The sequence below is a fragment of the Mugil cephalus genome, chromosome 12 (assembly GCF_022458985.1).
Source record: "Mugil cephalus isolate CIBA_MC_2020 chromosome 12, CIBA_Mcephalus_1.1, whole genome shotgun sequence".
NCBI classification, from domain to species: domain Eukaryota; kingdom Metazoa; phylum Chordata; class Actinopteri; order Mugiliformes; family Mugilidae; genus Mugil; species Mugil cephalus.
In genome coordinates, this window is record NC_061781.1 from 26,976,103 (window position 1) to 26,999,244 (window position 23,142).

At 44.0% G+C, this 23,142-nt stretch overlaps 1 protein-coding gene across 1 annotated transcript; it reads right to left on the reverse strand.

Annotated features, from left to right (window-relative positions):
- Positions 1-954: 954 nt before the first annotated feature.
- Positions 955-19,689, reverse strand: LOC125018047 (protein NLRC3-like). The gene is made up of 8 exons (XM_047601685.1): positions 19,560-19,689; positions 11,163-11,300; positions 10,647-10,898; positions 8,392-10,254; positions 6,511-6,684; positions 5,338-5,514; positions 2,266-2,439; positions 955-2,048 (listed from the first exon to the last, which is right to left on the reverse strand). The coding sequence occupies exons 1-8, from the start codon at positions 19,658-19,660 to the stop codon at positions 2,039-2,041; spliced, it is 2,889 nt and encodes a 962-aa protein (XP_047457641.1). The 5' UTR covers positions 19,661-19,689; the 3' UTR covers positions 955-2,038.
- Positions 19,690-23,142: the final 3,453 nt, after the last annotated feature.

Genomic DNA, 23,142 nt, shown 5'->3' on the forward strand with positions numbered 1-23,142 from the left:
TCTATGTGCCAACAAGCCTACTGCATCCAGGGAGCTTCATGTCTTCCGTGTCGCTTCAGAGAGAGCGTATGGTTCAGTGGCCTACCTATGCACATCTGAGCATGCCACGCCTGGAATTTAGTGCATCGCTCATTGGCACCCAGTTCACCAAGCTTATTCAAGTAGAGCTGACTGTACCCATCCAACAGACATTCCTCTGGTCAGACTCCATAACGGTGCTCCAATGGCTGACATCAGAGACATGCTGTTACAGAGTATTTGTTGGCACTCGCATAGGGGAGATTCACACCCTCACCAAGGTGGCCAGCTGGAGATGTGTGAGAAATCCAGCAGATGACATAACACAAGGTCTGAAGCTCTCAGATTTGGCGTGGAGGTAGATGTTATCCATCCAATAATTCATGATCCCGGTGCACCCGATCACCAAACTACGGATTCAGGACTTCGACCAAAAGCTCCTCTACCCAGGACGAGATCGTGTGTTGGCTGAGATCCAGCGGCAGTACTGTGTTTTGCGTCGCCGGATAGCAATACGGAGGCATCAGCACAGCTGCAGGGAATGCCAGCTCTGGCGTGCCAAGCCAGATGTTCCTAAGATGGTGGATCTCCCACTATCCAGGTTGTACATCTACAAGCCACTGTTCTATTCCATGGGATTGGACAGTTTTGGCTCATTCATTGTGAAGATCGACCGCAGGACGCTACCGACCCTGATCCGATTACACTGTATGTCCTACTTATGGGACGTTATGATTCCTCACTGCCTCAGGCAATGGAGACATAGTCAGGTGCTAGCAGACAACTTCTGGTCAACTTTCATCAGTCGAAAGCTGCCAAGCCTACAGGGATGATCTAACGGCATGACGGCAAACCAATAGAGGCCAGCTTGCTGTGGACCAGGTGGACCTGGCTTCACTGAGAAGCAGCAGACCAGCTAATGACCAGAAGATGTAATACAGTTCATTGTCTTTCTTTATTTTCAGACCACACACATGTTCTGTAAATTGAAATAGGCTAAAAAACATTAAAGAAGGAAACGAGATTTCTCTCTTCAAGTGCCTTGATTCTCTGACCGGAATCATAGTCCACGATCCACCACCTCAGTCAGAAATTGTTTATCGGGGGTCTCCCTCAAACATCAAAGATTTTGGGACCACCCTGAAATACCTCCATTGACCCATTTTTAGTTCATGTTTCTGTTGAACTTGTGGTTTATACTGGCCTCTTCAACCTGCCCAGTGTTCATGTCTTATAGTTGCAGTAGTTCCAGCCTGCTTATGTTTCCTCTGCCTCCTGCCAATGGGTTAAGTTTTTTATGCTTGACAAAAATCCTTACAATAAGCACAGAGTTCTTGTCTCTCCTTGATAAAAGGCTTTTTTGCTTTCTTGAAATTCTCTTCTTTTTTTTCTTTTTTTTTTGCATTGTAGCAGTGAACTCACCTGGAATAGAACAACTATTATCACTGACAGTTTGATGCTCATGTTGATCCACATAACAGTCACTTTATCAGCTCTCTGTAAACACACTAAACATATATATACATATATAATTATATATTATATAATTATTAATTTGAATACTAGCTCTATCAATCTCTTTACTGATCATCAATCTCTCATGTAGCATCATCAGCTGTATCTTAAGCTCTTGTGTTTCATGTTCAGATGTTACATGTCTGATTTAATTGAGGTGTATGAATTCCTGATGAAAAATAAATAAATAAAAGCATCCAGCAAATACACACATCCACTGGAACTGAACAGAAGCTCCAACAGTGTCAGGAAATATCAGAGAAAAGTCCAAAAGTTTTAGATTCCAATGTTGACTCAGCGGAGTCCATAAATGCTGAGTGAGTGAAACTGAACAATGGCTGCATCACTGTGAGTAGAATGTGTGTGTTTTAGTTCATGTTTCTGTTGAACATGTGGTTTAATCTGCAGCATTTATCTGACTCAGAGTCTCTCTACACACAAGCTGCTGCTGCTTCAACCTCTGAATCCTCTCTCAACTCACACACCATCCTCTTCATAAACATCATCACCTCCATCTGTAGAGAAGAAAAAGAAAGAAGAGAAGAGATAAATGAGTGTTTCCAGAGACTCCCTTCATCCGCTTCTGTCCAATCCTGAAGCCTGTCTCCATTCTCCTCTCACAGCTTCACTGAGAAGCTGCAGGTTTACAGGAAACACTGGATCTTTGATACTAACTGTGTTTAGGACGATACTGATGAAAGCAGCATGGACTGACTGGAACCCTCTACTCACCTCATAGTCTCCAGTTTATATTCTGGACTCTTCACAAGATCAAGAAGCTGCTTCACTCCTGAATCCTTCAGGTTGTTGTTTCTCAGGTCCAGATGTTTCAGATGGGAGGGGTTGGACTTCAGAGCTGAGACCAGAGAATCACAGCTGATCTCTGACAACCTGCAGCAAATTAAGCTGAATAAAGAATAACATATGTAGATTAAACCAGTAAAAACAGTATCATGTACATCAGTACATGGCAAATGTAAAATAAATACAACTGACATCACAGCCACTCCACACTTTAATGACATCTACATACATATGTAAACCAAATATATACATAGTTTTCATCTATTTACACTGTTTTATTTATTGATCAAATCAAATCAAACTTTATTTATACAGCACTTTACATGCAAACATAATTAAATGTCTTTCTTTTGTCTTCTGTGCTGACTAACACCCTTGAATCTAACACTGGACATTTTCTACAGTTTCTGCAACAAACACTAGTCTTGAACTAAAGGACATTTTCAGATTTATGGAGGAAACTTCTGGAAGAACATGAATTAGATTCAGTTGGTGATTAAACATATCAGATCTACAACAGTAACGGACAGTGAACTGACCTCAGAGTCTCCAGTCTACAGTCTGGACTCTCCAGAAAACCACACAGCTGCTTTACTCCTGAATCCTTCAGCTTGTTGTCATTCAGTTCCAGATGTTTCAGATGGGAGGGGTTGGACTTCAGAGCTGGTCCCAGAGAATCACAGCTGATCTCTGACAAACTGCAGCTCCTTAATCTGAATAAAGAATAAAAGATGTAGATTAAAATCTCCTCTCCATGTCTGAGTGACTTTGTCCTTGTGTTATTGTGGATCTCCATCATGTCTTGTACAGACAGTAATATGTGACAGTGTGAGGTGTGTGAGCTCCTTCCAGCAGCTGTGGTTCAGAGAGAATGGACTGATACATGGATCACAGCAGATTTGACTCCAAATGAAATGTGAGTGAATGATGATGAAACAGCAGGAAGCTCAGACACTAAACACACCTCAAACACCTGCATCTGAACACATGATCTCATCTGTGTGTGTTGACCAGGAATGAAGCATCAACATTATACACTAATTGAAATGTGTTGGTGTTTGTTTTCAGTTTGAGAAACAATAAAGGTCTCATCTTGTCTCATCCGCTCATCCGGGTCTGGGTCGCACAGGCAGCAGCTTCAGGAGGGAGGTCCAGACGGCCCTCATCCTGGCCACTTCCACCAGCTCCTCTGGAAGAATACACAGGTACTCCCAGGCCAGATGGGAGATGTAATCCCTCCATCTTGTCCTGGGGTGACCCGGAGGTGTCCTTCTGGTGGGACATTCCTGGAACACCTCTAAAAGGAGGTGTCCGGGAGGCATCCTCACCAGATGCCCGAACCGAACTGATTCCTCTCAATGTGAAAGAGCAGTGGTTCTACTCTGAGCTCCTCCCAAGTGACCAAGCTCCTTACCCTATCTCTAAGGCTGAGCCCGGCCACCGTATGGAGGAAACTTATTCTGGCTGCTTGTATCCGCTACCTGGTTCTTTCGGGCATCACCCAATGTTGACCCAAAGTTGACCATTAAGTCAATCATCAACCTACGAACTAGGCTGTCATGGTGCCAAGAGCACAGATAAACAGCCCTATGTTTGAACATGGTGTTACACAGAAGCCCAATAACTTAACACCACTTGGGTTCAGATCAGGCAGGCCATTCCTCCTAATCATGCCCCTCCGAGTCACACTGTCATTGCCCATGTGAACGCTGAAGTCCCCCAAGGACAATGGAGACCCCGGTCTGGGCACAATCCAGTGTCCGACCTATAGCCTCCAAAAAGGGTGGGTACTCCATTCGTCCCCTGACCCAAAGGCGCAGGGAAGTAACCCTTTCATCCACTGAGGAGTACCCCAACATGCAGGCAAAGAGTCTTGGGGCAAACAAAAACCCCACCGCGGCCTTCTGCCTCTCACCTGGAGCAACTTCAGGAATGAAGAGAGTCCAGTCCCTATCAAGAAACTCTTAGATTCCAGAGCTGGAGCTATGTGTCAAGCGTGAGGCCAACCATATCTAATTGATAGCGCTCAACCTCTTCCACAAGCTCTGGCTCGTTCCCCATCAGAGAGGTGACATTCTATGTTGCAAAAGCCAGTTTCCATAACAGACGACCAGACTACCAAGGCCCCGGCCTTGGTCCACTGCACAACCCATACTACCCCGGACCCATCGTGGACCTCCTGCGGTGGATGGGCCCACAGGGAGGCAAGCCCATGTAACCGGTTCAGGCTGGGCCCGGCCGGGACCCATGGACCACCAGGCGCTCGTCCATAAACCCCAATCCCAAGCCTGGTACCAGGGTGGGGCCCTGGTAACCCTCCAGACTATGCACACTGACTCTTGGTTATACCTGTCATTCAGGGTCTTCTGAACCGTTCTTTGTCTGACCCTTTGCCTAGGACCAATCTGCCATGGGAGACCCTAACAGGGGCAAAATGCCCCAGACAGCATAGCCCCTAAGGTCATTAGGGCACTCAAAATCCTCCACCACGATAAAGTGACGGTTCAAGTATTAGCAATAACGGTTATGAGATCTACAACAGTAACAGACAGTGAACTGACCTCAGAGTCTCCAGTCTACAGTCTGGACTCTCCAGAAAACCACACAGCTGCTTCACTCCTGAATCCTTCAGGTTGTTGTAACTCAGGTCCAGATGTTTCAGATGGGAGGGGTTGGACTTCAGAGCTGAGACCAGAGAATTACGGCTGATCTCTGGCAAACAGCAGTCAATCAATCTGAATGAAGGATAAAAGATGTCGATTAAATCCTGAATTCCATCAGATGTGTTCAGGTTTTAAATATTCAGCTCAACATCACTGTGTCCTAACGGCCTTTAAGCTTCATAAACTTAAACATTTTCTAAAGTTTCTGCTACAAACACTTTTCTTGAACTAGAGGACATTTGCAGATTTATGGAGGAAAGTTCTGGACGAAGATGAATTAGATTCAGTTGGTGATCAAACATATCAGATCTACAACAGTAACAGACAGTGAACTTACTCCAGAGTCTCCAGTCTACAGTCTGGACTCTCCAGAAAACCACACAGCTGCTTCACTCCTGAATCCTTCAGGTCTTTGTTGTAACCCAGGTCCAGATGTTTCAGATGGGAGTGGTTGGACTTCAGAGCTGGTCCCAGAGAATCACAGCTGATCTCTGACAACCTGCAGCTCCTTAATCTGAATAAAGAATAAAAGATATAGATTAATCTGCTCAGACATGTTTGAGTGACTTTGTCCTTGTGTTATTGTGAATCTTCATCACGTCTTCTACAGACATCATCACTTACTGACTAAACCCAGTAACATGTAACACCAGTTGTAGCATCCCTTCACTGCGTCTCTGTGTATTTTAGAGCAGATGTTAAAGTTTCAATGATGACTTTCAGTCTGGTGTGATGTTGGTCCCTGATTGTATCTCTGACATGTGAACCCTCCTCCAGTTGAGCTCTGTTACTAATTCCTGGGTGGAGGCTAAAAACCAGAGGAGACTGAGCCTTTGTGGTCAGAGACCCTCAACTCTGGAAAGGAGCTCAACCTTTTGTCTGCAGTCATTCCAACAGAGTCCTGTCTCTTCTCCAGCTTCTGTTTGAAATCCTCCCACTGAGCCTGAATCCTGCTTTGTTGGGATGTTTGGGCCTGTGTTAGGCTGCTGTTTAGGACTCTGCTTTAACACACACCTCACCACAGCAGCTGTGTGGCTTGTCTCTGTAGCAGCCATGTCAGCTTCTGATCCATCAACATCATCACAGCTCCTAACTTCACCTTCATCCAGTTTTCCATTCACGTCTTTCTCTTCTTTCTCTGACCTGTATCTCTCTCAGACTCTCTGCAGCCTGTTTTTATCTGCTCTCATCAGATCTTCAACAGCCTCATTCACATCCTCACACACTCTACAGCCTCATCAGTCCTGACTTCATCTTCACTGACTGATGGAGCACAACATGAGTCTGTGGAGGCTCACATCATCCCCCCGTCATGACTCCACTTCTGTCACCTTTAAATGAACCCTACTCAAGTCTTTCACTTCTATTTGGAGCCACAAGGAAAATAGTTTTTTTTTGTTCAGACATTTTGGAGAAACACAACATTTGAGAAATAGAAAAAACACATCAGTTAATGATTTAAATTAAATAAATAAAGAAAATCTCAAACAGCTCCAGTCAGTGAACTGACCTCATAGTCTCCAGTCTACAGTTTGGACTCTCCAGTCCAGCAGACAGATGCTTTATTAATGAATCCTTCAGGCCATTGTTACTCAGGTCCAGCTCTGTCAGATAGGAAGGGTTGGACTTCAGAGCTGAGGCAACAACTTCACAGTGAGTCTGTGAGAGTTCACATTCAGTTAATCTGTGATTAGAAAACATAAAATCTGTTATAAAATCAGATCATTAACATTGTAGATCCAGACTGAATGAGTATCAAACAGAGTGAGGTGATCATCTGATGAACATCTGTGGTTCAGCTCATCTCATCTTATTGTGTTTGACATGACACAATGACTCTCTTTAGTCTCTCTCATAGCTGCAGACTTTTGATGAGAACCTCTGTTCTGGTTTCATCTTGTAGATGAAGGAGGTAAATAGAGTTACATTTATGCTCCATACTGTCCACAGTCTGTCAGTGTGATTTGATCCACACAGTCAGAATGAAGACATCTGGTTGATGAAAACATTTCTTCAGTTTGACTCCAGAACATTTAGAATGAGTTGAACTCAGTGAACAGTTCCAGTTGGGGAGATGATCTCTCTTTGCTACCTACTACTGTCAGCTACGACTGTTCACGTCCATACGCAGGAAAAATCTGATGACTGCTGCCAAACTCTGCAGAAATGAAACTAAACACTTGACATCCTACATAGAATGTAATGTATGAAACATCTTGAGACAAATAATGTATAAATATTCTTCTAATCAAATGGTTAAAAAGAATATAGACTTTAACAATAATAACAAATAACTAATAGACAATAACAGAAATCACAACCAACTGAAATAATCCACATTTTACTCACAATACACATCAGTTAAGTTGATTTCTGAAGCTGTTTAAAATAATGTTTGAGGTAACACTAAGAAAAATGACACTAATGTAATCCTGTGTAAATCTGAAGAACTAAACTACTAATCTCCACTGACTGATTCTGTTAATGATAGGGATGTATATTGTTATGATTTTATCGATACCGATACCAATACCAATACCGATTCTCCTTATCGATACCGATATTTATCGATACTACAATGTAATTTAGAACAAACAATAAAGACAATACAAGATGTTAAAAGATTCAGACAAGAAGCCGGTGCCACTGGCATAGTGTTGCACTCAGTAGCGTTTGGCGGATGAACTTTTGCCGCATCTAAGCAGTCAAAGACAGTGCACTCCTTCTGTTTTATATTATGAGTGCGCTGCAAGTGCTTTATGATGTTGTCATAAAGATGTCTCAGACAAGTTTTATCTCAGCAAAGGTCCAAATCTAATGTCAATCAAAATAGTGTACTCTGATGTAAATAAAATCAACAACGAATGTACATTTGTATATCATTCATTGTTTTTAAAGTAATAGTCTACATTTTTAACATACCAATAAGTCTGAGCCATTGACTGTATAGATCTGAACTTATCAAACTGCAATCAATTTGTTTGGCTTGGCCATTGATGACGCTCCTGACGTATTAACATGACATGAAAGACTTTTGGACAGGGTATGACTAACTTTGTTTTCTACCAACAAATTCCTCCAAACAACTCTCTCTTCCTGGTGCTCTGTGATCGAACATTGCTCCTCAACCTGGAGCTGACAGCAGCGGTGGTCTTAAAAGGTTAATATTAGAATTTTAATGGGTCCAGGCAGAACTGTCACTAGGGCTGTGCCCGGACCGGGTCCACCATTTGGTAATTTCTGCATCATCACCTATTGACGGCGGTAGTGTTATAATTTCACGACGGTTAGGTAGACAGACGTTCAAAAAGTACAGATAACAGTATCGTTTGTCCAGAATCTTACCGGTACTCGGTATGCATCCCTAGTTAATGATCACATCAGGACTTACCGAGCCTTTCTGCAGTTCCTCACAGCTGGGATCAGTCTCTGACGTCCCACCCTTGATGTGTTGTACTGATCCAGGTCCAACTGATCCAGAACCTCCTCTGACATCTGCAGCATGTAGGCCAGAGCTGAGCAGTGGATCTCAGAGAGATATTCTGATCTGTTCTCTGACTTCAGGAACTCCTGGATCTCCTGATGAACAGAGAGGTCGTTCATCTCCATCAGACAGTGGAAGATGTTGATGCATCTATCAGGAGACATTTTATCAGTGTTCATCTTCTTCAGGTTGTTGATGCTTCTCTGCATGATTCTTGGACTGTTCTCTGTCTGACCCAGCAGACCTCCTAAGAGTCTGTGGTTGGACTCCAGAGAGAGGCCATGAAGGAAGCGAACAAACAGGTCCAGGTGACCATTTTTACTGAGCAGAGATTTCTTCATGGCTCCAAACAGGAAGTCATCCAGAGACTTAGCAGAGACATGGCGGCCTTTTTTCCTCAGGAAGTCCTCCACCACCTTTGTCTTCTTGTTGGTGTAACAGTGGAACATGTAGACTGCAGCCAGAAACTCCTGAACGCTCAGATGAACAAAGCAGTAGACTGATTTCTGGAAGATCACACTCTCTCTTTTGAAGATCTCTGTACATACTCCTGAGTACACTGAGGCCTCTGTCACATCCAGACCACAGCGCTCCAGGTCTTCTTGGTAGAACATGATGTTTCCTTCCTCCAGATGTTCAAACGCCAGCCTCCCCAGCTTCAGAAGAACTTTCCTGTCATTTCTTGTCAGCTCCTGTGGACTCGTCTCATGTCCCTCATGGTACTTGTTCTTCTTCCTCTTTGTCTGAACCATCACAAAGTGTGAGTACATGTCAGTCAGGGTCTTGGGCAGCTCTCCTCTCTGCTCTGTAGTCAACATGTGCTCCAGAACTGTAGCAGTGATCCAGCAGAAGACTGGGACTCCACACAGGATGTGGAGGCTCCTGGAGGTCTTGATGTGGGAGATAATTCTGCTGGACAGCTCTTCATCACTGAACCTCTTCCTGAAGTACTCCTCCTTCTGGGCATCAGTGAAGCCTCGTACTTCTGTTACCCTGTCAACACATGTAGGAGGGATCTGATTGGCTGCTGCAGGTCTGGAAGTGATCCAGACCAGAGCCGAGGGAAGCAGGTTCCCCTTGATGAGGTTTGTCAGCAGCACGTTGACTGATGCCTTCTGTGTCACATCAGACACAACCTTCCTCTTGTTGAAGTCCAGTGAAAGTCTGCTTTCATCCAGGCCGTCAAAGATGAACAAAAGTTTCCAGACAGCCAGCTGCTCTGCTGTGACCTTCTGTAATGTTGGATGGAAAACATGGAGCAGCCTGAGAAGACTGTACTGCTCATCTTTGATCAAGTTCAGCTCCCTGAACGAAAGCACAATAATCACACTGACATCTTGGTTTTCCAAACCCTCTGCCCAGTCCAGAGTGAACTTCTGCACTGAGAAGGTTTTTCCAACGCCAGCGACGCCGTAGGTCAGAACCACTCTGATGTGTCTCTGTTGGTTGGATAAGGCTTTAAAGATGTCGTGGCACCTGATTGGAGTGTCATGGAGGGCCTCCATCTTGGAAGCTTTCTCAAGCTGCTTCACCTCATGTTGTTTATTAACCTCTTCACTCAATCCCTCTGTGATGTAGAGCTCAGTGTAGATCCTGTTGAGGAGGGTTCCTCTTCCTCTTACATCAGTTCCTTCAGTCACATGTTCACATCTCCTCCTCAGACTAATCTTATGTTCATCTAAAACCTCCTGGAGACCAACATCTGACGGAAAGAAGAACAAATGTGAGACAGAAAGAAAATTATCCGTGTTTGAATTCTCAGAAAACTGACTTTTAAATGTGTTGTAAAGAGTTTGTGATGGAAACATTTGCAATGCATCAGTTTTTTTTTTTTTAATTCAATATGCAGGATAAGGTGTGTAGGTTAGAGAAGAAGGAGACGTTAGCAGGAAAGCTAATGTGGGCTGTTGTTCAGAGTCTGTGTCTCTTGTTGTGTCTCAGGCTGCTGTCTGGCTGTTAGTCAGTCTGACTGTCTGTAATACACAGCATTCACTCCTCTCTGTCCTGCTGTTATTACTCTGGAGCAGAAACAAAGCAGTGACATTTCACTGGGAGTTCATTGAGAATGATCTTTATAATGATCTTAAATCCCCATGCTGTAGAACACAACAATGAGTCTGGATGAAATCAACAGGTTTCCAGAAAAGAGTCCATCAGCAGACAGATGTCCAGTCTTACTTTGTCCAGAGCTGCTCTGACTGGCTGTCTGCAGGCCTGGTCTTGTCCTGGGTCTTTTTCCACACTGGGGACAGGAGGAGTGTCCTGATGAAGCAGACTGGTCCCAGTATGAGGTGATGCACTGTCTGCAGAACCAGTGTCCACAGCTGGTAGAGACTGAATCCTTCAGGACGTCCTGACACAAAGCACAGCAGGACAGCTGCTCCTCCACAGAAACAGGACTCCTCTTCCTCTCTCTGTCAACACATTTCTTCATCACTAAAATCATTTACAGATGAAAATCTTCACAAACTACAACACTTGGACAAATATATCTGAACATTGATGAGTGGACATTCTGAAATGGAGGTTCTCGGGTGTTTTACTACAGAAATACCATCAGTACTTCCTGGTTCTAAACCCAGACTAGGATCTTACCTACCTGCATTAAAACATCTGCATCATTTACTTCAAATCATCGTCTTCCATCAGGTCAGTTTACATTAGAAACAGTCTCTTACTTTGTGTCTGAGGGTCCAGGTTCTTCACTGAAGTCTGGAGGTAATCTTCTGGACATATCACTCTTCATAGATAGACATCTGGATACTGTAGACTCTGCTCCATCCTCCTCTTCCTCCATCTTCTGGACTTCAGTCATTCTGAGGTAAACCAGTAACACTCAGTGAGCTTACATCAACTTCAGTTACAGTCTATATTATGGTTTTCTTATCTTCAGATAATTATGAGGAGATGTTTGTGTTACCTGCTTGGTTGATGGCAGATAACACAAACATCCATAATATATATCTAAAATAAGACATAATGAACCTCATTAATCTATTCAGTTACAGTCAGTCTTCTCCAGTCAGTTTATTTCTTCATTCAATCAGAAACCTGGTTACCTGAATACAAGAAGGAACCAGAGAAACCAGATTCCATCTGGTTTCTCTGGTCTGATGACATTTAAAACCTTTCATAAACCATTCTGATGAAATATAAGACCTCACATTTCAGAAATGACAAAACTTAATACAATTGACATGAATCTAAATAAAATCTGAGTCTAATGTACTCATTTAAAGGAACGTATTTGCCTGTGACCTCTGGCCTAATTAATCTAAATATTAGAACAATAGAAGTGGATGACTGGCCTTGAACAGACCAGAATGTTTAGACTTTGACCGAGAACCGGAAATGAAACACACACTACACAGTTTAATAAAAGTAGCCAAACTCACTCACATGTTTGAATCAATTTTTTGAGTTCTGACTCTTCTTCTGACTCTTTACATTCCATATGGAGAAGAAAAGACTTTTAGATTTTTAAAAAGACTTTATTTACAAAATTAAAAACTAAAACTTTTCATTTTCAGACAGTCATTTTTCATTTTCAGGGGCTGGGGCGTCCTGCCAGCCTCTCCATCCATATACAGTTGAGTCTGCCCGACAGCCTTTGTCTGTTGATGGTCTTTACACACTTATATAGACTTTTTTTGTTGGCACCATGTAGGCTGAGGGATGTGGTTGACAGGAGTGGACCACGTTAGTCAGCCAGCACCAAACTGAGGCTGAGGTTAGGGATGGGGTCCATCTGATCTGGCGGCAGCTGTCCTTCAGCGTAGTTGTTCAGTAGTCTCCTCTCTGCTGAGGATAGCTTCTGCCTCAACAGGCCCAGTTTCCTCTGGACCAACCTGGCAGACCACAGCCCCAACAGTTGCCTGGACATTGGAGAGGTCTGGTCCTGCCACATCTACCAATCGTTTAAGGGTCACAGAGTGTGTGTCAAACAGTGCCCCCTTCAATTCAGGTGTGGTGCTGCAGCATACATCCAGTTTAGCACCAAAGACCAGGGGCTGATAGCACCTACTGCAGAGAGGTCGAGGTCTGTGACTATTTCCATTTGAACAGTGCAAATAATTTAAAAACACACCCTGTAACTTTAAAATCTCTTAAAAACAGAGCAGCACCCAGGCCCAACCTTCCTACGTGCCCAAAAATGTAATTAGCCACCTCCCTCCACACAAGCTCAGGAAGACCAGTCAGATACCTCAGAGCATACTGCACCCTGAATGTGGCGGTCCTACTGGTCAGGAGCCTGTTCCACTTTGCCAGGTTAAGCTCCACTTTCTCGGTCAGGTTTTCCCAGTTCTTTTTCTCATACATTACATTTCCTAAGAAAACCCCCAGGTATTTATAACCATCTACCTTCCAGGTTAGATACTGTGGTAGCAGAGGGAGGTTTTCTTTCCACCTACCAGCTGCTAGGGCCTCACACTTAGTCCAGTTTACCTTGGCAGAGGAGAGAGCAAAAACTGTGTCTGTTAATCTGACTAGTGCGTGTACGTCTCCTTGATGTTTCACTTAAACCACCACATCAACAGCATACGCAGATAAAACCACATTTTTCTTAAAACCAGGTAAAAGCAGAGCATTTAAGTTTAAATGCATTTTTTGGAGGAGAGGTTCCAGGGAGAGTGCTTAGAGCATCCCAGAGAGAGCACAGCCCTGCCGAACGCCTCTCTGCACCCTAAAAGGAGCACACTACCAGACTACCATTAACCTTCACCACACTCTCAATGTCACTGTACAACACCTGGATCTGGACAATGAAACCAGGGCTGAACCCCATAGTTTTCCAGGTCAAATGCCTTTTCCTAATCTAGTGCAATCAGGCCAGTATTTAGACCCAATGAACGAAAGACCTCCAAAACATCACAAATCAGGTAGATATTATCTACCATGTGTAACACTTATGAGGGCTTCTCTGCATCTAATACTTGGAAGGTGAACACATCTTCTGAAATGTCCCAGCTCACTCCTAAACTTCTCTGCATGGGAGGGAGGTCTGTGTTGAGATCCAGGTCCTTCAGACCCTTAGCCAGGTCCTCAGGAGGGAAAGCTCTCATAACAGCCACCCTGGTGGACAATATCTTGTGAAGCCGTAGGTTGGAGAGGGCTAACTGTCTTGAGTGTTGCGAAGAAGAGTGATGGCTTCTCTTTCTGTGGGAAACGACACCAGATACAGTATACGACAAAGCAGTGGAACATCTGCTGTATATCGGTTGTCACAGCCACTGGCTCCCTCCTAAACCGCAGCAGTACCCCAAGCAGACTGTTGTTCATGTCTGGGCCAGTAAGGAGGACGTCATTGAGGGATACACCCTGATGTTGGGCGCTGGAGTCCAATACCACCCTTACTTGTCCAGGTTTCTGAGGATGATACACCCCGAAGTAAGGTAAATACCAGCACTCTTCATCTGTAAGGGTGGAGCCACTTCGGCATGTCCATTCTCCAAGAGCTTGTTCATGAACTCAATAAAATGATCCTTCCTCTCTGGGTGTTTCCTGAGCGTACGGGTTACTGCAGTGAGATGGTTCCTCGCTTGTTCGCGGTTATTAGGGAGGCGCTGGCGTGGACTGCAGAAGGGGAGTGGAGCAACCCAGCTGTTGTCTTCATCCTGCTGATGCTCATTTCCCATAATCCTCAGGAAGGCAAGATCTTCCATAGATGGACCTGTCTTATCGTCATCCTTTGTGTAGCAGAACACAGACTCTCCCATGAGACTTGTTTCTCCACTTGGCGAGGACCATGGCTCCTGGTTTGAGGCCGAAGGATTCTGAGGCTGGTAGGTGTGGCTTAAGCTCTCCTTGATTTCCATCTTGTTGAGGCAAGGACTCATAAGACTGGAGTGTCCTTTCTCGAGTATGTAGGTTCTGAAGGCGTTCACAGGCGAGGGTCTGTGTACACCATTGATGCAGACATCTCCTGCTATCACCCAGCCAAGGGCTAATCATTGCGCAAACGGAGCGTGTGGGGGTCCATTACGCTGCTCCAGGACCTTGTGCACTTGGATAATGTCCCTTTCTAAAAGAAGCAAGATCTCGGCCTTGGGTTCAAGAGGAGGTATCTTGGAGGCAAGGGACTTCAGGCGTGAATGGTACTTTACAGCTGCTGGTGTGGGGATCTCTGCCCTATTATCAGGAAGTTGGTCACACTCAATAAGTGTTGGGGGAGCCAGACTGGTCCTCTCGTCAACCGATTCCACAACAAACCCCCTCGCCCTACGGCCTGCAGTCTCTGACACACCTGCACATGTTCTGAGTGTGTAAGGGGAGTTGTCATCAGCTATATCAAACATCTCAAAGAAAAATGATCTGGCCAAAGACCTATTACTCAGGTCATCTTGGCTTTCCTGGTTTGGCTTTGGGATATACGTACACGAGACATATTTTGGCACATGATTTCCCTGTAGTGCTGTCTCCACAGACCTCTGTGCATGTTGAGGTGGCGATCGAAGAAGGAGGAAATCCCTCTTCCTCCCCGCATTGCTCTTCTGAGGGGCTGATAGCTCGTCTTGTCATCCAGGGTGCTGGGCTACCATGAAGGGCCGCGAGGTGCTTATCACTGTTGCATTCTGAACACTGAACAGCAGCTTTGCAGTCCTTAGCTTGGTGGGAGGTCGAGGAACAGCAACGAAAGCATATACCATTCTCCCTAAGGAAGGCCTTACGTTCCTCCAGGAGCTTCTCTCTGAAAGCTCTGCACTTTTGCAGGGAGTGTGACTTTTTATGAATAGGGCACTGCCTCTTAGGGTTATCTAATCCTTTGACCTTATCCCTCTGTTCAGTATTGCCCACCTCAGTTCTATGCACTGTTATAGGGGTTCTCGCGGTTTTCATTGAGAATCTCTCTCCTTTAGGTGGCATAAGGCTGGAGGCTGCAGCAGCAAAGCTTGGGTCATTTCTCATCTTTGCTTCTTCGCGAATGAAACTGGAGAACACAGAGAAGGGTGGGAAGTTGACGTGATATTGTCGTTCAAATCTTGTCCCATGCACCATCCATTTCTCCTGAAGGCCGAATGGCAGTTTCTCCAAAATAGGGTTAATGCCTCGTGCAGTGTCCAAGTAGGCCAGAGCAGGTAAGTAACCCTCCTCCTTGGCTGCCTCCAGTTCGAGGAGAAGATCACCTAACTCCTGCAGTTGTTGGGGGTCTCTATTGGAGACCTTGGGGAAACGTTCGAGCCTGTTAAAGAGAGCAGTCTCCATTGCCTCTGCAGATCCGTAGCACTCCTCTAACCTTCACCAGACCATACTGAGGGCCTCAACAGGGTGTCTGATATGAACTGACCTCACTCTCCTCGCATGCTCGGTGGATTCTGGTCCAAGCCACTTAATTAGCAGGTCGAGTTCCTCACTAGGTTTCAAATCTAGGCCTTCGGTGGCGTTGGAGAATGTGGACTTCCAAGCCCAGTAGTTTTCTGGCTTGTCATTGAATTTCGTCAGACCAGCTGTAAGTAGATCATGACGAGCAAGGAACTTTGCTAAGTCTGATACATTTTGACTGGATTCTCCAGACACATGTTGTCCGCCTCTGCACGGACGGTTGTTATCCTGTGTATTATCTCTGGGTGACCATGAGCTATTAAGTTCAGAGAAAGACTGTGGTGCGATCCATTCACTTTCACTTTTAGGTGTGAAATGAACCAGGGGGCATTTCGCAGAGGAAACTGCTTCAATAGGAGTTGTGGCTTGCAGTGTTAAACACTGCCTCTCACGTCGGCTATGTGGTTTGTGATGTAGTGGAGAATCACCAGACGGCTTAAGGTTAACAGCTGCTGAGGGAGTCTAATCAACCTTAGTTTCCAACTGTGGATCGTTTGACGACTGATTGGCGTTCACATAGGCATACTACTCTTGAACATACTTCTCAGTTCTCTCAACTAAATGATTCGATGAGCCTTGGTCAATATCATGGTCTCCAGTCAGCTCCGTCATGCCTGCCGAATCCATGGCTGCTTCAAAGACAGTGGCTTCAGCAAATGCAGCCCTTTGTCCTGCTGTATTGCCTCCAAAGTGGCCTCAAGACGTGTCTCCTCTACTTTCAGCTGAGCCTTCTTTACTTTTACATCAATCTCCATTTGTGCAAAAGATGCCCTGGCACGTGCTGCTTTAGCCTTGGCACGTGCTTCTAATGCAACCAAGCTAGCTGCTGATTTGTAGGAGTGCTTTGACGATTTTGATATCTTTGGTGAGCGTGAGCACTTTGACCAAATCTCATAGCTCTTTTCCTCTGCAGCTGACATCCTGGCTGTGGTAGTTGAGCAGGCTGATATCTCACACACCGTGGTAGAAATCACTGTTGAGTCTGTCTTTTTACTGTTCTGCCCTTGTCAAAGAGTCCCCTTCCTTAACTAGACAGACAGATAACTCCTTCCACACACTGAAGTCAATTTTATAATGGATTTATTGGGCATCACCGCTTCCATTGACAGTATGAGAATAGGAAAAAACTAAAATGAAGAAATAACGTAAAATATACAATTAGTGTGATAAACATCATTAATATACATTTCTAATATGTATATATGCCTCATTAAGCCTTCCTGAAACATATGGCTTACGAACATAGCTATCTGAGCTTAACAGCCTAGCTCAACATAGTAGGTTACATAGTGAGCAATCAATAACACTTAATACAAACCATGGCTGAACCTAGCCATCCACACAAAATAAACATCTAAACACAAATATAACCATCTTATTCAAACAGTACTTACAGACAATGCTTCTATCAGTGATTCCAAAAGAAGATGCTTTAACTGCTCAGTTCCCAATGTGCCTCTTATCAAAGAGTGAAAAGAAAATTCCAAGATGGCTGCCTACAGGGGTCAAATGACAAGCCATGAGGCCCACATAATGCAAACAAGAATAAGTGCCACCTAGTGGCTGTAGAATGAACTAAAAGTATAGTGGCTTTCCCCAGACCATAACACAAAAAATGTTTAACAATGCAAAATATTGGTGCAGAGAATGACAGTATGTTCAGTTATGTACAGAATTTCGGCAGTGTGGAGCAGAGTCCAGTTAAGACCCAACTTTAAAAGTGTCTACAAAAAAACGGGATAAAAGATGTGCCTAAAACAATAAATGAGAGGGTGAAAAACACTAAGGTTTGAGAAACACTATCCATTTTCAGTGATGTATTCATGTTACCGGCCTCAGGGCTAGTTGGTAACTGGGCCAGTAGCTATTTTGCTTCACAGTCCTGGATGACTGTGGAACAGTGAGGAATAAGACAAGTTTGTCAGTATGTGTCCTGCTCAGTCGCCATTTTATTCTGACGTGACCTGACCGATGTGGCTGAGCTGGATGTTCCCCACTGAACCAGCCATTATGGCGACACCTAGTGTCACAAAAAATCAAACGAAATTAAATGAAATGTAAAATGTTTATACTGTAGCTTTTTAAGAGTTTTTTTTGAAAAAATAAAGGGGGGGAGTCAACATTTAATTTGTTTTTAATAGAGGTCATTTTCCAACACTCTACATCCACATATTATCTCTAACGTTTTGCATTATTTTCCTCAGTCTGTAGATCAGTTTAACCAGACATGTCCTTCCGTCTAATGTGTTGTCTGGCAGACAAATAAAAAGCTTTTGGATCGGAAAGTACTGTTCAGTCTAACTGCCTCTCAGACCCTTTGTCTGTTTCAGAAACATTTCTAATCAGTCACAAACACTTCGCCTCTTCTCCCCTGCTATCCCCTCTGAGCCCCCCCTCCTCCATCTCCTCTACCACCTCAACCTCACCAGACACATTCACTCCACCAGTCTTATTTTCCACACCACACACATTCAGTTCATCTCCAGTCACACTGCCCCCACTGTCTGGATTCACCTCACCTGTTATATCTACCTCCCCCTCCATGTCCCCCTCTTCACCTGTCTCCTCTGCCTTACCCTCCGTCCCTCCTTTACCTGCTACATTTGTCTCACCTGCCACATTCACATCATCTTTAGCGCTGTTTTCATTTACATTACTCACATCCTCTGTCACACCCTCCTGGCCTGCCTCCTGGCAGGCCCTGTTTACTGATGCCCCCTTCTCCACTAACAGGTGAGCCTGTGACTCCTTCTTCACAAACAACACCACCAACCCATTAATTCGTGCTGTAGATTTCACGCACCCATGCCCGATCACATCACCCACCACCAGAGCTACCTCCTCCACGCCGCACAGGGAGCCAGATCCCACTTTGATCCCGTGCCTCCGTGTCAGGAAGGACCCCGTGTAGACCACGGCGTCCTCATGCGCCACAAAAGACACAAACTAAAAAAAAACTGAACCCCACTGAACACACAACTAAAATGAAAAAAGACACAGTGAAGTAATCACTGAAAAAAAATAGAAAATACAGAAAACCTTTTTCCCACTCGTTCTTTCTTCCTCTGGCATTCTTTTCCCTGGAAGAGGAAGATCCTATCAATCAACCTTTACTTATACATCACTTTTAATATATCAAAAATGTGACACAAAGTGCTTTACATTAAGCCGTCCCCCCATAGCCCAGACTCATTCATGCACACACATACTGTATATGTGGGAGCATGCTCAATGTCGCATGCTCCTACCCCACCCTAACCCACTCTTAAGATAAAATACAGTAGGACTGAACACTGAAGGACTGAGTGAGGAAACACTGTTCTTTAAGAGCCGTCCACACCGGGAGATGTCACAGGCCACGGCCACAGAGGACGCCGGCACTGAGCCCACCCTGACCCAGACAGACAGGGGACCACACCCATAAAGTCCTGGAGCAGAACCCCCAGCCCTCCAGGCCAGACTTAACTCCCGGTGTGGAGTGCCCCATGAGGAAAAAACTGGAGCTAAAAACTAAGAAACAACAGAGTAAAATATGAATAATACTGAAAGGAATGAACAAACAGTAAAAACAACAAAAGCATGGATCTAACTTTGGGAACAGTTAAAAGGCCAGTACAGGGGGACCTCAGAGTCTGTGACAGGGTAAAAGCAGCTCTGACAGATAAGAAGGCCAAAGGCTGGTAAGACACTTAAAAGACACTAGTAAAAGGACTTTAAAATCAATCCTGAAACACACAGGGATTGTCAACACTCACCCTGCTTCCATTTTCCTTCTTCCTCTGTTCTGTTGTTTCGACTGTCGAGTGTGAACAAACTGAGTGAACACTTTCACTTTCATCGCTCCTCCCCTCTCCATTTCTAGGAAACCAGATGTGTGTGTTTGTCTCCGTTGGCTTGAACAGGACAATTTTGTCTTTGCTTCACATGTTGTCACTTTATCTTCACATTAAAATCATGTCAGGAACTAATTTTAAACCAATAAACGATGCACAAACAATGTGAAAACCTTTGACTTTTATTTTACTACTGTTTCCCTGCCCTCCATGTTCTGTGTCTGTTTGTGTCTTTCTCCTCTGTCTGCACAGACTGGGCGTGGCTTTAATTCTACCACCACTCCCTCATTGCTCCTCACCGGCTCTACTCTCACACCTGCATCTCATCGTCTCATCAAGATCCTGCAGTATTTAACTCTTCTCCTCACCACACACAGCCAGTTTGTTGTGGTACCTTTTGTGTTAACTATCTTGCAGCCACACCCTCTCATTATATCTTTGAAATTTCTTGGATGAGTGTTTTTTTGGCTTCCTGGATTCACTCTCCTGTTCATCGACCAGACGGAGATTTCTCCAGACTCCTGTTGATAGATTTTGTGTTCGTTGATTCTTCAAAAGAAGAAGACTAAAACTACTTCTTGTTATTTAGAAAACATTTGACATATAAAAAATATCACGTACATGGACTTCTGTGATTGTGATGCTCACAAAAAGGATAAAATAAAACAGCATTCCAAGTTTATAAACTAGACCAGTGGCCTTCAACCCCCGGGCCGTGGACCGGTACCGGTCCATGGGTCAATTGGTACCGGGCTGCACAGAAACAATACATAACTTACATTATTTCCATTTTATTTAGTATCTGATTCTGAACGATGTTTTATTTTGGAAAATTACCCGACCATCTGTGTGACTCACTCTTGACACAGGCCAAGATGCAAGATACAAAAAATGTATATGTACAAATACCTCGGCACAGCTTCGATGTGAACAGGAATGCCCGGGTTTTTCCCTTGTATATACTATTATATACAGCTTGCATAGTGATCTCCCACACTTTTTTAATGATCATGGCAGCACTATGCATCGAGGAAAACAGGAGAGGCAGCAGATATCGGGCTCTGTGCAGGACATAGTGATTTATTCTAATATTAGCCGTGTTTTGAAAGAGCGGGGATTTGAGGGAGGAAAAAACTGGTGCAACTCTCAGCGGGAGGTCTGACCCGGGACTTTTGCTGATGTGAAAGCACCAAAGGTGAGTCAACCTGGGTCGTGAAAGTGGTAAAATACGCATTATCTCTGCTTCTGTCCCCTCCGACCGTCCCGACACACTACTGACTCCGCTGAGTGCGCACACACACACACAAAATCGAATAATTAATATTTAGAACCTGTGGGCTATAAAAATCATTTTCATTGAGGACTGAGACTGAGGAGAAGGCAAACACAGCTCCATCCCTAACCCTAATCCTAACCCCACTTACTACAGTTTACTACAGTAAATTGACAGCCACTCCAGTTAAAAAGTTTAAAAACTCCCACTTAGACGAGTCACTTTTTGTAAAAAACAGCTCCTAAAATGAAGGCAGTTCTTGAATATGTGACATTAAAACAGTTAAAAACTATTTCTGTTAAAATGTCTTTTCGGTTGCAGTCATAAAAGCAATGAAAGAGAGTTTGTCCACAGAAAGGACAGTCGCTGGATACTGTCGGGTTTATAATGGATGTAATAATGGCTGTTGATTGTGTAGAATCTTCTACTTCTACTGTAGATCTGCAGATCTTTTGTTCAGAGGTGGTTTATAAAATAACCTTCCACACTGGCCTCACTCCTTTGTCCATGTCCAACTTAGTATTCTACACTGTGTCCTCTCAACTGGCTGTTTGCCTCTGTTTAAGGAGTCATACACCACCTTTCCTTAGGCAGCGTATAAATCCACCACATCTGAGGCCTTTTATTCACAGTCTAAAGAATTTTCTGGTCTGTCAAATCGACTTCAGGAGTCCACAGGAGGAAAAAAAAAAAAAAAAAAAAAAGGAGTCCACAGGAGCTCAGCATCCTGGAGAGACCTGGTGTTGAATTGTCCTCTATGACTCCTTTGATGAGAGCCTCCTCTAAAAGCCAGTAAAGACAGGTGGTTGGCTCAAGTCTCTTCCAGTTAAAACTACTCCATGTTTTAAAAAGTGCTTGATAAAACCGAGGTAAAAGAGACATATTTAAAACCTTTGGATCCATTAAAAACAGTGCACTATCCAGTCCCAGTCCTTCTGTCCTTTTTAAAATACAACTTGCCACATCCCTCCACACCAGATCTTTTGGACCTAAGGTATTTCTGTAAAAACTGCAGTCTGAATGTTAATAATACCCAGTGAAATTAATCCCAGAAAAAGTTGACTAGCACGGTTTGTAGCTTTGCTGTTAGATCTTTAGGAGGTTCCAGGGGTCAAAGGGATGATGCACCCAGGTTATTAATACCCAACAGTAGACCTCTATAAGAAAGTTTGGCCTTCAACCAATTCCATTTATTTAATCTGGCTTTATGTTTTCTATTACACCTTCCCAATTTTGCTGTCTTGTGTTATTGTCCCCAAGATATATTCCAAGATACTTAAAACCATCTTTTTTCCACTTTCGTCTTGGTAGTCTGGGTGGTAGCCTCATTCCTTCAGGAATATGAGGAAGTCTTTCACTGAAAGACCTCAGCAGATCCTCATCCTCTCTTTATTCAGAGCTAAACAGCCCAGAATAAAAAAACAAAGTGGTCTTCAACATGACGTCGATTCCCGTGGAACACTGAGTTATCTTCACATCTATGTCAGAAATAAAAAGTCCAAATGTCCTTTAAGATGATTTCACATTAAACAGATGAGCTCAGTATCATTAACCTGATGTGTCAGTAGAAACAGGAAGCTGCAGGTCCTCAACACTAAACACTGTTCCAGCCGTTTGTAGCAGTTCTCTTACTTTGTGTCTGAAGGTTTAGATTCATCACTGAAGTCTGGAGGATGAAGTCTGGACTCTTCATAGACAGACATCTGGATCCTGGACACTCTGCTCTGTCCTTCCAACTTATTTATGATCAGAAGTTGATTGTGAGTCTTCTTCCCTCCATAGTCGATAAAGAGAAAACTGACTCAAATGATAATAATGTTGTGTCAACACTCACCCTGTCTCATCATTCAACCTTCTTCTGTTCACTCAGAATAAACCCTGAGCTCATTTCAGAGTTCACTTCCTACTCTCCTGTTCTCAGTGTTTGTTCACCTGTTCAGGTGAGCTCCTCCCCTCTCCATTCACAGGAAATCAGATGAGTTTATATGTGAGGATCAGACTCACTACATGACGTGTTCATGAGCACCACTTTCAGTTTGAGTTAAATGGCTTTTAATAAAGATCACTTTATCTCCACATTCAGATCATGTCAATAAAATGTTATTTTCCAGATTAATAAAAACCAAGAATCTCCTGCATGTTTGACTGGATCTAGGTGTTTGTGTGGGACAGGTGACAGTGGGTTCAGGTCAACAAGCTTTCATCTCAGTGTCTGACCCTCAGCGCAGGAGC